The sequence below is a fragment of the Halichoerus grypus genome, chromosome 1 (genome assembly GCF_964656455.1).
Source record: "Halichoerus grypus chromosome 1, mHalGry1.hap1.1, whole genome shotgun sequence".
NCBI lineage: Eukaryota > Metazoa > Chordata > Mammalia > Carnivora > Phocidae > Halichoerus > Halichoerus grypus.
The window spans coordinates 111,999,998-112,014,423 of NC_135712.1; the positions used below are offsets into that span (position 1 = coordinate 111,999,998).

Here is a 14,426-nt window from a genome sequence, read left to right on the forward strand (position 1 = left end):
TTATGACTCAGTACTCTGGAGGCAAGAGATAAATTGGCCTCTTCGGCAGCATCCCACACAGCTGTGGAAGTCAGGTGCTCATACACAATCTCTCCCTTTCCTCTGTGGGAAAGAATTACAGGCCAAGAGAGCCCTGTTGGGTTGAGCTGTGCCACCTTGCAGGAGAGGTGATGTGGGTAAAGTAAAATTGTTCCTCTTACCCTCTCCAATGTGTCCAGACTCAAATATTTTTGCTCCAGTGGTGTTCTGGAACTTCTCCACTAGACTCCTGGACTTCCCCATAACAAATAAACTGGCAAGCTTTAATAATTTTGTTAAATTTTAGCATATTTAATTTTCTTGGTTTTGGTAATTAGAAATGTAATAGATATTTTATATATTTTTTCTGAATATTGCTAAGCAAACAGAAAAAAAATCCATAGTAACAAACAACAACAAAAAGAAGCAAATTACTACACAAACTCTGACTTCCCTGAGTTGGAGTTAATACTTACTTTGATGTATGCAAGTATTTTTGCAAATTATGTTGGATTTTGTTTTCTATTGTTCTTAAACATTTGAGGATCAGTGACCCTTAGACTGTAAAAATTTGTTGAAAGCTTTGCATACAGGAAAATGCACATATGCACAGGCGCATGTCACTTTGCTTCCCATCATAGCAGAGCCTTGGGGAAGAACCATGCTCGAGAGCAGCAGTTGTGCCATTGTTTTTGTGCCACCCAACGCCTACCTCAATTAGAAACCACCTGACCCAGTTCTCTTTAAGATAAGTGTGCTTTGTCCCAAAAAGAAACAAAATGGAAATTAGTGGCTTACCTTGGTGAGCATTTATTATTTCAGATACTAACAAAAATCTAGAAGATAAGCAGGTCAGACAAGGGTGATTGTGTCTTACTGGATATCAGTTGGTGGTAGATTCAGGATTCTAACCCAAACTCTTTCTGATTTCTAGTCCTGTAATTTTATATAACACATTACTCTCCAAGGATTTCCACCCAGGACACATCTGGAACTGCTATGCTAATAGTCATGAGCATAGGCTTCTACTATCATATTTTTTTCCTTCAGTTCTTGAGAGCATTTTATGGTTCAAGATGATTGCTTAGCATCAGTTATCACAATTCTATTTCAGTCTGAAAGAAAGAGGGATGGAGAAGAAGGACCAAAGTGAATATGCCACAGGTCTTTGAAGTTAGCTGCCTAGACTTTGCCGCATGATGTTTGTTCTTCCAACTCACTGGCCAGAACAGTTCAAGAGCCACCTTGTTTTGAAAGGGAAGTTTTGAATTTGAGACTTTGAATGGCCATGTACCAGTTCAGAATTAGGAGACCTATTACTAGGGAAGGAGGAAGAATAGATTTTAGAGGACAACTAGAAGTTTTTAAAGTCAGGCACAGTTTCTGAACCCCATTGTTTCTTATAGATGCTCAAATAAATGAGTGTTCAACTAAGATTGCTTACTGCTACTGCTTTGTATTATTTGTATCTTGGGAAACCAACATCAGTTTAATACTACCACGTTTCATTGCAGATTTTTGGAACCAATACATATTCTTTTTTAGAAAAACTCCCATTTACCTTTTCTATATTAATGGTAAAAGATTAGTTTATAGTACCGAGAGAACCATGTGGTGGAATCAAGAAGAGTTCTCTGTCCATGATCTTTTCCCATGTCCAGGAAATCCCAACATTTTTTTTTATAAGAGGCAATGTAATCTCATAACCACTGTTTTGCCTTTTACTTTCTTGACTCTGTCACCTTCCCCCCCATACCTGTAAAGCAATTTTGTTAGTTTATATTGGTTTCCTCTAGACAATTTTGCATGGGAAACTTTTACCTACCTCATAACTATCAGAAATACTCATCACCTTGTAGATTTGATGGCATTCTTTCTTTTATGGACCCCTAAAGGATTAATGAGGAATGTCCCAGATTATTTGTTTTCCTGGTTTCTCAGGATCTTTGAGGATCTTCAAAAATTTTGTCCAGTGTTATGAGAAGTCAGTTTATAGGAAGTCAAGGAACTCTTTACTTGTCCCTCAAATTCTGGTCAGGCATCTGTGTTCTGGATTTCTAGAATGTAGGCACTCCTGTAGTCACATGATGAGGCATTGAAAAATCATGGTGCTGGGGGCAGGGTGAGGGGACATATTTTGTAACTCTATCTTAAGCAATAGGATTATAAGCAGTATAAAAGTTTAAGTTACTCTGTCCTTGGTCAACATGACTTTCTCTCTTACACTTGTACTACATTTCCAGACTTTTTCCCCCATCTATTATGAAGGCAGGGCTCACATCTGACCAGACTGTCTTGGCTGTGTCAGTAACTACCAAGAGATGTTTTGACAGGTAGTTTCCTTGGGTTATGGCATGTTAAATTAAACTATTTTGAATTTAATGTATGTTATGTTGATGAGAACTAGATTGATTGTTTGAAGCACTGAGATTCATCTCTGTATGAACCACTTTATTTCCTGCTAGGACATCCTTTTGCTATTGTGAAGATATAAACAATGTCTGCTTCTATTAAAAATAAATATATATGCAGGCAAAATATGTTTTTGAATTGAAGATATTATTTCTTATTAACCGACTGCATGAGACACATTAATGCTTGATTATTAACGCTAATAGAGAAATGTAGAGAGTATAGTTTATAAAAAAACAGAAGATGCATTTTAGAATACAATTTATTTTATTATATTATTACATGAAATGCTGAAGCCACATGGAAAATCTGATTCTGGAGAAGGTTCTCATTTCTTTTCTGTGACCCACTGTATATCATGTTTCAGAATACTCCAAATATACTTTTTGCTGGATTCGAACTTTATTTGGAGCAAAGAAAGATAGTTGAAAGCTTTCACTTAAAGCTATTTGTTAAGGTGCTATTAAGAGTAAATAAAAGCAAAAAGAATTAACGTAGGACTTAAGTGAGCAGGAGAGGGACCTATTCAAGTAATGTGGAAGTTATATCTCGGGATAATTGAAGATTGACTTTCTGGTAAAAGGCACAAAGAAGGATTAATTGGCTTATTCCAAACTGAGGCCACTTCTTTAGGAAGTATGCTTGAGGATATACTTGGCAATAAACTTAACAGCTAGCAAGGTCTCTTTACAGGTTGGCTTTATCAGAGATTCTGGAAGGAGAAAACCAAATTTGCCTTTATCTCGGAGTTCAAAGGCAAATGTGTGTTTGATGCCCAGGTTGTAAGCCCAGTCTAAAGAAGAACCTGATGTTGGGTCTGTAAAACACAAACAATAAATATTTAATTAGAAACAAATGCTAATGTTTTTCTTGAAATGGAAATTCACTGGTGTAAAATTAGCAGTAAAACATAATTATGTGTACAGTTAATTGCAGTAATTAATGGCAGTAGTGGTCTACATAGTATAGAGTGTAGAGTACAACATAATCATGGTTTTGGGATCCACCACATATTTTAAATATGTGCTGCATTTTCAAAATTACATTTTGCTTGGGTCAGTACTCTAAATTGATTTTGTTTCCTGGGCACACAGTGTTGCAGATGGAGGTGGTCTGGGCAAGTGCAAGCAGCTGTGGAAACCAACTGAGGAGGGGCCTCTGGTCACTGAAAACTCGACAAAAAAATCATGCATACAGGCTAGGCAAAAGTACGTTCTTTCTAATAGTTCGAGTCTCTTTCTATTCACATTGCTTGGTTAAACGATTTTTATAGTTAAAAGACCAAGAAAGCTTAAATAAGTTATTTTAAGGATGTATTTAGACCTTTAATCCAACTTTTCAATGTCAATTTTTATGAGATTTTACTAAGAATGTTTTTTGAAAATCTAAACAGAATCTATAAATTATGTACATATAAGGTTTATACAAGTACATATATATATATACTATAAATGCATTTATGTATATTCTGCTTTGCATAATAAGAAACCTACTTTCTTGTACATAGAATCATTTATGTTCTAGGACAGGTAATGAGTTTAACTAATATTAATGTTTTAGGTTTGAATGATGAAAATTCAAAGCTGTGATGAAGAAAGAGGGAAGAAATATTTTGGTAGAAGGAGGGTTGGCTTTTAAACTATTCAACAAACTATAGAAATGATCCCTGAAAGTATAGTCTACAAATATTTATTAAAGCTTTTATATGCACAGTGCACTTTACTTGGCACTGTGGAGGGTGGCTGTGCAGGGTACAAAGATAAAGATGATATTGGTGTCTTTGGGAACTTACTGTTTAGGGGAGAGAATTCAAAGACACAAATCAATAGAGACAGGGTAGAATATGTAAGCACCATAAGAAAGGTACATTCTCTTATGAAGATTTAAAAAAAACATTATGTATGTCTGGTGAGGATGATGACATTTCATGCTCAATGCCTACTAAATACCACCTTCATGATGTAGAGCCTTGAAAGGTATTTTTCCAGATGGACATGGAAGAAGGGCATTCTGGTCAGTGAGCTACAAAGATGGAAAAGCATGGAGGCCTTTTTAGGGACCAGTGAGATCCAGCTAGACTGGAACAAATGGAGCAGTGAGAGTTTGTGGGCAAAGCTCAGAAAACCTGATAAATCAGGACAGGTATTTTGTTTGGGAGGCAATAATAATTATTTTAGTGTTGCACTTAGGACAGTTAACCTGAACTGGAATGAGTAGAGACCAGTGAGGAGGTATTGTGAGATGAAAGCCTGAACTTGTGTAGGGTCACCACACTGGGAATATCTTTGGGGGCTTTATGTCAAAAACACTGGAATGGAAGAGTCACAAAATCTGATAAAAATGATTGAGATTTCAGTCTGGGTAGCTGAAAACAATCCACACATTATTAACAGAAACAGGGACTCAGAGAGGATAGTGATGGTGAAAAGAAGGGCTAAAGGAGGGAAGACAAAAGGATGTTTAGCATCAGCCACATTTAGGAAGGAGCTTGTGAAAATGAATTTTGAAGGTATTGGCAGAAATATTATAGGCGAAATTGGCTTGCGCACATTCAGGATCATTATATTTTCTTGGTGGATTGATCCTTTTATCTTTATTAATGTCCCTCTTTGTTTCTAGCAAATTTCTTTGGTCTGAAATTTACTTTATCTGATATTTAATATGACCACTTCTCCTTGATTAACATTTGCATGGTATATCTCTTTCAGGCCTTTCCATTTCAACCCGTCTTATATTTAAAATGAGTTTATTGCAGACAGTGTATTATTCAGTTGTATTTTTTAAAATCCACTCTGCCAATCTGTCTTTATTTAATATCTTTAGGTAAATTATTGATATGACTTAAATCTGCCATCTTATTGTTTGATTTTTATTTGTTCCATCTGTTTTTCATTCTTCTATTTCTCTTTTATTTACTTTTTCTGGTTAAATGAACGTTTTAAGGATTCCATTTTGATGTATTGATTTATTTTTATTTTATTTTATTTTTTAAAAGATTTTATTTATTTATTTGACAGAGAGAGAGCACAAGCAGGGGGAGCTGCAGAGGGAGAGGGAGAAGCAGGCTCCCCACTGAGCAGGGAGCTGGACATGGGGCTTGATCCCAGGACCCTGGGATCATGACTTGAGCCAAAGGCAGATGCTTAACCGACTGAGCCACCCAGGTGCCCCAGTTTTGATGTATTTATAAGAACATTTTTGAGTCTATCACTTTGTGTAGTTTTCTTAGTGGTTGCTCCAGATATTACAATATACATATATAATTTACCATCACCTGCTGATATCAGTGTTTTACCATGTCAAGTGACATATAGAAATCTTACTTGCATTTAGGTTCTTTTTATCTTCCTACTTTTTAAATGTAATTGTCTTGAGTACTTCTGTACGTGCATTGAGGATCACATCAAATGGAGTTATATTTTGTAACTCCACCATCTTGAAGAGATAGTTGTTTATTCACTCACTCATTCATTCATTCATTACCTAATCCATTGTTCTTGCTTCCTTTCTACAGTTTTAAGGCTTCTCCTGTTATATTTCTTTCTTATTTGGAGAGCCTCCTTTAGCCATTTTTAAAGGGTAGATCTTTGGGTGATGAATTCTCTTAAAGTTTTCCATTGTCTGAGAAGGTCTTCATTTCCTCTTCACTTCTGAAGGATATTTTTGCTGAATATAGAATTTAGGGTTGATAGTTGTTTTCTTTTAGCACTTGAAAAATATTCTCATTTCCTTTTGGTTTTCCATGGTTTCAATAAGAAATCTGTCCTTTGAATTGTTTTTCCCCTCTAGATTGTTTCTCTCTGGTTGCTTTCAAGAGTTTTTTCTTTGTCTTTAGTTTTCAGAATTTTAATTATGAGGTACTCGATGTGAATTTCTTTGAGTTTATCCTGTTTGGCATTCACTTAGCTCTTTGGTATGTGGGTTTATGTTTTTAGGAAATTTTATAAATTTCAGTCTTTATTTTTTCATATATTTTTTCCATTCTCACTCTCCTTCTCCTCTTCTGAGACTTTGATGATATGAATGTTGGATCTTTTGTTACTACACCTCAGGTCCCTGAAGCTTTGCTTATCTTTTTTTCAATTTGTTTTCTCTCTTCAGATTGACTGAATTCTTATTCTGTCTTTAAGTTAATTGATTCTTCTCTCCATCATATTCATTCTGCTATTGAGCCCTTCCAGTGAGTTTTTAAGAATTCAAGTTATTGTATTTTCTAGTTCTGTGATTTCCATTTGGTTCCTTTTATATCTTGCATTTTTTTGGTGAAATTTTCTGTGTTTTCATTTGTTTCAAGGCTATCTAATTACTTGTTGAAGCATTTTTTATGATGGTGACTTCAAAATTCTTATCAGATAATTCCAACATGTAAATCATCTCAGTGTTGGTATCTGTTGATTGTCTTTTCTCATTCATGCTGTGATTTTCCTCATTTTTGTTGTGACAAGGGCTTTTCCTTTTATCCTGGACATTTTGTCCATTATGTTAAATTTTAAATCTTAACTGAAATCTACTTTAGCAGTCATTCATCCTGTTTAGATTTAGCATGCAGGCCCTGATCTTCTTTTGTGACTTATGGTTCCAGTGACAATATGGTTTTCAAAATCTTTGCATGGCTGTTTTGGTCTGGTTGGTTCCCCTAGTGCGGCTGGTTTCCCATTGATTGCTGCAGGTAACTATTGCGTGGGTGGAAGGTGATCCCCCTAGCTTGGCCACCTGGTGCCCCTAGGTGGCAAATGAGGGCTCTAGCCTGCAGGATAGGGAGTGCTTCCCTGATGAGGAAGAAGCAGAAAGAGGAGGAGGGAACTGAAGAGAGAACTCTGTGTGGTATGTGTGTAGTGTACCTGTGTTTTTTGAAAATGTCTACTTTTAGAGGCAGTCAGCAGAGACAGAGTAGAAAAGAAGAAGGAGGTGGCAATCCAAGAGTTCATTGTTAAGGAAGGCAAAGGAATGGCAAGAAGAAGGGATATCAACAGGGTCCAGTGTTGTAGGGAGTTTGTGGAGCCTGTGAGCTGAGGTAAGTGTATTGGCTTTAGTGATCAAGAAGGCTGTCATTTTTAGTTAGAGTTGGGTTTAAGTTCATTAGAAAAAGGCACATAAAGTAAGAGTTTGGTAGCAATAGAGGTAGGGTAAGTAGGAATTATGTCTTATATGGTGATTTAGAGTGTACTAGGCATTTTAATAAACTTGGCCAATTTCTAGCTGTACTAGCTCCCCATTTGCAGTTAAGTAAACTATTGTGATTTAAAAGAGTTAAAGAGTGTGGCTATTTCACTTTGACAAATTTGCTTTATGTGAAATTTCTCATTAAGATTAATAGTGGTTATTGAGAATATATACAATTTGTGGTTCTTCATAATTGTGTGATGTTATTGAGTGTAATACATTTTCTTTCTTTTTTTTTTTTTAAAGATTTTATTTATTTATTTATTTGACAGAGAGAGAGACACAGCAAGAGAGGGAACACAAGCAGGGGGAGTGGGAGAGGGAGAAGTAGGTTTCCCCCTGAGCAAGGAGCCAGATGCGGGACTCGATCCCAGGACCCCGGGATCATGACCTGAGCTGAAGGCAGATGCTTAACCATCTGAGCCACCCAGGTGCCCCTACATTTTCTTTTTTGATACCACTTTTTGTATCTTCAAAACCTTAACTTTGCAAACAAAAACTATATAAGGCATAAAATAAATGCAACGCTGAAAGCTTTTTACTTGTAAGAATACATGTTTATAGAACTTAATATTTTGAACATGATACTTAGCCTTCTATTTATCTACATCTAAACCTACTAAAATATGTGTATATATTTATAAAATATAACCACTTGCTAAATACCAGGTACCCTTTTAAGTGCTTCATGTATGTTAACTCATTTCATAAATTCCTATCACGACCTTAGGATTTAAGCACCAATTGCTGTTTTACAGAAGAGGAAATTTAGGCCCAGAGGGATTGAACAGTTTGCTCAAAGACACTAGCTAGTACATGGTTGAGTCAGGCATCAAACCCAAGCTGCATGTCTTTAGAGTTTGTGTTATTAACCATTGTACTATACTACCTACTGTATGTCAATCTATAGTCCTCCCAGTGAAAAGTCTTCTTTGAGTTCTACAAGATAATTTTTTGTTGTCGACAACATTTTCTTAATATATTGTCATTAAAAAAAATTCTACACCTTTCAAGGCACATTAGGTGCAAGGAACTTACTGTAATACAATCAAAACAAGTCAAAATAAAACTGAACCAAACTGGGAATCTGGTTTCAGCCCACAGGAATCTACATAACATAATGCTGGTGGCTTAACGTGTTTTTCTTTTTTTTTTTTTTTTTTAAAGATTTTATTTATTTATTTGAGAGAGAGAGAATGAGAGACAGAGAGCATGAGAGGGAGGAGGGTCAGAGGGAGAAGCAGACTCCCTGCCGAGCAGGGAGCCCGATGCGGGACTCGATCCCGGGACTCCAGGATCATGACCTGAGCCGAAGGCAGTTGCTTAACCAACTGAGCCACCCAGGCGCCCTTAACGTGTTTTTCAAAAAAAGCATTATTGACGTGCATTAAACATAATGATCGGCACTTTTATGTCAATACTAAGTGAAAGTTTTATTTGAAGCAAGAGCTAAGCTAGAGGTGTGTGGGCATAAATTGAAATATTTTCTCTGTATTTTTGTTGCGCCTTAATATAATCTCAGCTCGAATGTCTTAGTAGATAGAGATTGAGTGTCGTGAGCTACAAATGTGAGGTCTTGATTTTCTGTTTTTCAAAATGCAGAAGTGGTACAGAGTGTGGAAAAGAGTACTGGGTTGAGATACAGGAGCAGATCTAGCAATTTGGTGTGTGGGGAAGGCAACAAGAAAGGCACTTTGAAAGTAACTTTTCCCCCCCCTTCATTTTTCCCTTCCTGCTATCTTTTTTTTTTTTTTTTTTTAACATATAATGTATTATTTGTTTCAGAGGGAGTAATTGTAGGGGGAGACGAACCATGAGAGACGATGGACTCTGAGGAACAAACTGAGGGTTCTAGAGGGGAGGGGGTGGGGGGATGGGTTAGCCTGGTGATGGGTATTAAAGAGGGCACGTACTGCACGGAGCACTGGGTGTTATACGCAAACAATGAATCATGGAACACTACATCAAAAACTAATGATGTAGTGTATGGTGATTAACATAACATAATAAAAAAAATAAATAAAAAAAGCAAAAAAAAGTAGCTTTTTAATTTATGATGTGACTCACAGAGGGATGATATTAATGATGGAAGCAATCTGTTCCTATCAATTCAGTGAAGTGTTCTTACTAACTAGATACTATATTCAGTTATTTCTAAGATGATAAGGATTGGATAGGTCATCAATATACAAATGTAAACATTTCACAATCTTTTACATCAGTTTCTGTGCCATCTAAATATTGCTGCTTTGTGACAAAGTAGTTGGTGTACCATTTGATTCTGGTCTGGAACGCTGATCTTTGTTCCTGTTTTTCTCCAAATTGATAAAATCTTTCTGTATCTTATTTTTGTAGTCTATAAATGAGGGATTAAGCTTAGACCAGTGGTTCTCAAACCTAGTTTCATCTTTGAATTACTTTGGGTACTTTAAAAAAATGCAAGTGACTGACCCCCACCACAAACTAATGAAATCAGAATTTCTGTGGGTGGGGCTTAATCATCCACATATTTTAAAAGCTCAGATGATTCTGATGGGAAGTCAGGCTTGAGCACCATGAATTAGATCATCTCCTAGATTTCCTCCTGGTTTCAAATTTTATGATTTTTATTTATTTGCTATATTTGCTTCTTAGGTTCAAATTGCATACTTGTTTTTTCTGGAGGTCAGAGCTCTCTCCATAATTTGGGTTTAAAAATGTTCCCTCAGCCTTTTCTTTGGTCTCCATCAAATCAAAGGGAGAAAACCACTAGCAAATGCTATAGATGCTTTCCCTGCGTCCTGGGACTTGTTAAGTGACAACCAGGGTGTTGGAATGACTAAACTTTAATTGTGGGGTGCCCTTACTTTCTGTTCTTACCAAGTCAGCAACACTTTGTTACCCCCTGCTTCTCATGAGTGTTTGATTCAATCAGATGTTTTATTAAAGCAGTCACTCCTAAAAATTTTAAACATCTATCAAGCTGCCGCAACCCTTTCTGGAAGAGGCAATTCTTTCTAAATCTGCATTTCTTTAAAAAAATCTTTTAATATAATTTAAGAAATTTAAGATACTGCTACAAAGTTGTACAGAATAGTAATTCCTCTTCACCCTATCCTCCCACTTTGAAAGTGATACATGATGGCTTCCAGCCATGGTATTTTTGGCTATCTCTTTCTCCCAGTTAGAATGTAACTTCTTGAGAGCAGTTATTATGTCTTAATTCTTCTAACCTACCTCTCAAAACTCCAAAGTTCTGGGCTATGATGGAGGCATTCCATAAATTCTTGCTCATTAAATTGACTGTGATACAATGCCAGGCATAGCTTTAGTGTGCTCATAATTTGCATATATATGTAAATATACATTGCATATATATGTGTGGAAAGTGTGAGAACAATAATCCTTTGATGTTCTAGTTGCCATTTGCAAAGTGTGTTCCTGTTTGGAACCCTTTGTTCTTTGCTGCCAAGAATATCTAGCTTGTCTGGTCCTGCAATTTCTCAATATCCACTAAGTAGGCTGCCATTTTAAACTGCTGTTCTAGTCTGTCCTCTCGTTCTTTGCTCACTTTTGGTCCACTTACATAGTTGAGTATATCATCTTTTTAGAAAGCTCATTTTCATCCACTTTGTGTAATGAATCTCTAGCATGGCTATGTTGCAGCAAGAGATCTGTTTGGATACACGATTGTGTCACTATACTTTCTCTTCAGCCTTTTAACAAAGACTGGTTGATAGGTGATTGCTGATGAATGTTCTCTGGGAATGGGACTTGTCTGGTTTTTTGGTCATTTTTCTAATTCCACCAAAGGAGCTTCCAATAAGTTGGCTCTGGAAGTTGTATGTGATGATTTTGGCATTTTTGAATTCCATAGCAATTAGCAATTATTGAGGGTATAGACTTTAGTTCCAAGTTTATACTTTTAGCTTGGGTTGAGGAAGTAGTTTATAAGGTGTGGCCAGGTAGAATTATTGCAAGGAATCCGTGGATTCACACATACATATTTCTTTTTTTCAATCCACAAATTTAAAAAGCATAATGGAAATAAGTATATGTGTTTGGTGGTGGTGGGTTGTTCATCAGAAGTTTAAAGGTTAGGGGCGCCTGGGTGGCTCGGTCAGTTAAGTGTCTGCCTTTGGCTCAGGTCATGATCCTAGAGTCCTGGGATTGAGCCCCACATCAGGCTCCCTGCTCAGCAGGGAGTCTGCTTCTCCCCCTGTCCCTCACCCCACTCGTGCTCTCTCTCTCTCACTCTCTATCTCAAATAAATAAATAAAATCTTTAAACAAATGTTTAAAAATATTGGATGTCATGGCTCTAGAGAGTGATGCAGGCTAGGTCAAGTCTAGTCTTGTGTTTTCAATCCATATTCACTGTTTTTGGATCAGTCACGGTGCTATTTTAATTGAGCACGTTTATGGGAATTAATTCTGCTGTTGTTCCATGCCCTGCACTGGGCTATATATTTTGTGGTCTGAGAAGAGATCTGAAGTGTAATCCATGCTTTTGAGGAATTAAGTTTTGTTAGAAGTTAAAGTTTTGTAAGCAGTTCATTGGGAATTTTCCATTCTTCAATTCTAGGAATTGAAGCAATTTGGAGAAAAGGCAATTTTTAGTGAAGTATTTCTAAACTATCATCAGTGGGATCTTGCTATAAGGGAAAAAATGATTTCACTTCCCAAGATCTGAATTAATGGTCTTTGGTGAAAAATCAAATGAATTTCTTTTCATTGCTTAAAAATAGAAAAGCCTGGTTATTTTAGCTACAGAAACCAAATGAGAAAGCATTATGTACAGTGGTCAAGATCATGGGTTTTGGTTTTGTTGAACTAAATCCCAGGTTAGCCAGTTACAAGTACAGCCTACCTCATAGGATGTTGTGATGATTAATTGAGATTGTGAAATCAAGGGCCAAGCACAGTGCCTGACTTGTCAGAAATCTGTCAGTAATTAAAAAAATGCACAAAAAGTCTAAAAATAGTGAAGAGTAAGAAGTGGTATTTAGACACTAAAACAAAAGCAACAGAACTAGAACCTTTACATCCTCTTTCTTAATCTGCCACACACATTTTAGTTTAACACAATAGGAAGGGGCTGGTGAGAAGGACATGAAACTGGTTTTACATGACCTAAGTGGCTGAAACTTTTGGCCTGCCCATTTTCCTACCAGGAGCTAGGGAAAACTGTCCAATTCAACACCACCACCACCACCAACAAAAACTGTTGAGTTTGCTCCAACTAATTCTTGTTAGTTCCCGTGAGGATAAATGTTGGTGGGGAACAGGAAGGTGGATGAATTAAACCAAAACTTCATCTTGATTCAACAATTTCTACTGACCTTGTAACCTTGTATAATTTGTTTCTAGAAAAATCTTATCCCCTAAAAGGGCAAAATGTATCCCCTAGATTCACATGTAATTCAGAATCATCCATTAAAACTGAAGTTTAAGTTAGCAATTCTACATGTTCTAATCCTAATTTACAAATCCTGAAATTTCTTTAATACTTATAAAAAGAATTAGGGAAAATAACACATTAAATACTAGGAAAAACTTACAGATTGTTGATGCTATTGGGCCATAGATGTAGCGGGTTTCATATCGAGTTGCTAGAACATCAGTGCCGATCTTTGCAACTTTGGCCTGGAAAAAAAGGGAAATTAGAGTTGGAATGATATGAAACTGTGTAAATGTTATTAATTTGTTGGGAATCAAAAAAAGGAAATTTTACTGGTTATTTGACAACTGAAGATCAAAATAAAATCAGTGGTTAAATGAGAAATTTATTTTTGGTAAGATATATTGTCATTGTGAAGAATTCTAAATGTGAAATCAGTTATAAATAGTAATGCCATATCTCGTTTTGGATTCTATTCTTTCTTTTCTCTCTCTTCTTTCTTCCTCCCTCATTTTTCTCCCCGCCCCACCCACTTCCCTGCTTTCTTCCTTTTGTCCTTCCTTCTAAAAAACATATTCTTTCTACTTCCTCTCATATACTTTTTGGCTGCAGATACTTGTCTCTTCCAAAATCAGTTTCTTCCATGTTCCTGCTTCCTTTGTTTTATGGGCGCCATATTGCCAAAGAACTTTTTCCACATTGGATTTTAGCATGCTGAGGGAAGAAATGTGGTTGACTCTTCTTTAAAATAGTTGTTAAATTAGAGTTTATCTTCCAGGGTGAATGCATTTCATGACCTTTAATACACATTAGTGTTTCATGCTATGAGAATGATTATTGGAATGAATTTTAATGGAATATAGTCACTAACATATTTGTTCCCTCGATGAAGATTTTTAGTTTGTACGTGTAATGTATATAACAAAAAGATAACTTTTTTCTTAATTAATTTAGTTGCTGTGTAAGAACTCTTTACTCAGAATGGTTTGTTGTGTGTATTTGTATTTTTAATCCGTAATACCATTTTCCTAAGGGCAGACTGAAATTGCATTGCTGTAGCTTTTCATGAACTAATCAAACTCATGGGTTCAGAGTCTTAGCTATATTGGCTAAATAAATGACTGTGGGCCACATATTGCTTGTATATTTTCTTTGTTGTATATATACAGATTTTTTTTTTTTAAAGATTTTATTTATTTATTTGACAGAGAGATAGAGAGAGAACAAGTAAGCAGAGGCCGAGCAGGGAGCCCAATGTGGGGCTCGATCCCAGGACCCTGGGATCATGACCTGAGCCAAAGGCAGCTGCTTAACCAACTGAGCCACCCAGGCGCCCCTACAGATGGTTTTAATGACTGGTTCACATCTCTGCTGCAACTGAAATTAAATGCTGTCATGCTGAATACAATGGATGGAAATCAAAATGACAATTGTGACTTCTTTTTAAAAAATTA

At 36.3% G+C, this 14,426-nt stretch overlaps 1 protein-coding gene across 1 annotated transcript in view; it reads right to left on the reverse strand.

Moving 5' to 3' along the window:
* Window positions 1-2,712: 2,712 nt before the first annotated feature.
* Window positions 2,713-14,426, reverse strand: part of CPA3 (carboxypeptidase A3) — a 29,039-nt gene continuing 17,325 nt past the window's right edge. Inside the window, exons 10-11 of the mRNA XM_036115629.2 lie at window positions 13,133-13,217; window positions 2,713-3,247 (exon numbers count right to left, since the gene is read on the reverse strand). Of these exons, the coding sequence (XP_035971522.2) occupies window positions 3,060-3,247; window positions 13,133-13,217 (273 nt within the window). The 3' untranslated portion in view covers window positions 2,713-3,059. The remainder of the gene's footprint in view (window positions 3,248-13,132; window positions 13,218-14,426) is intronic.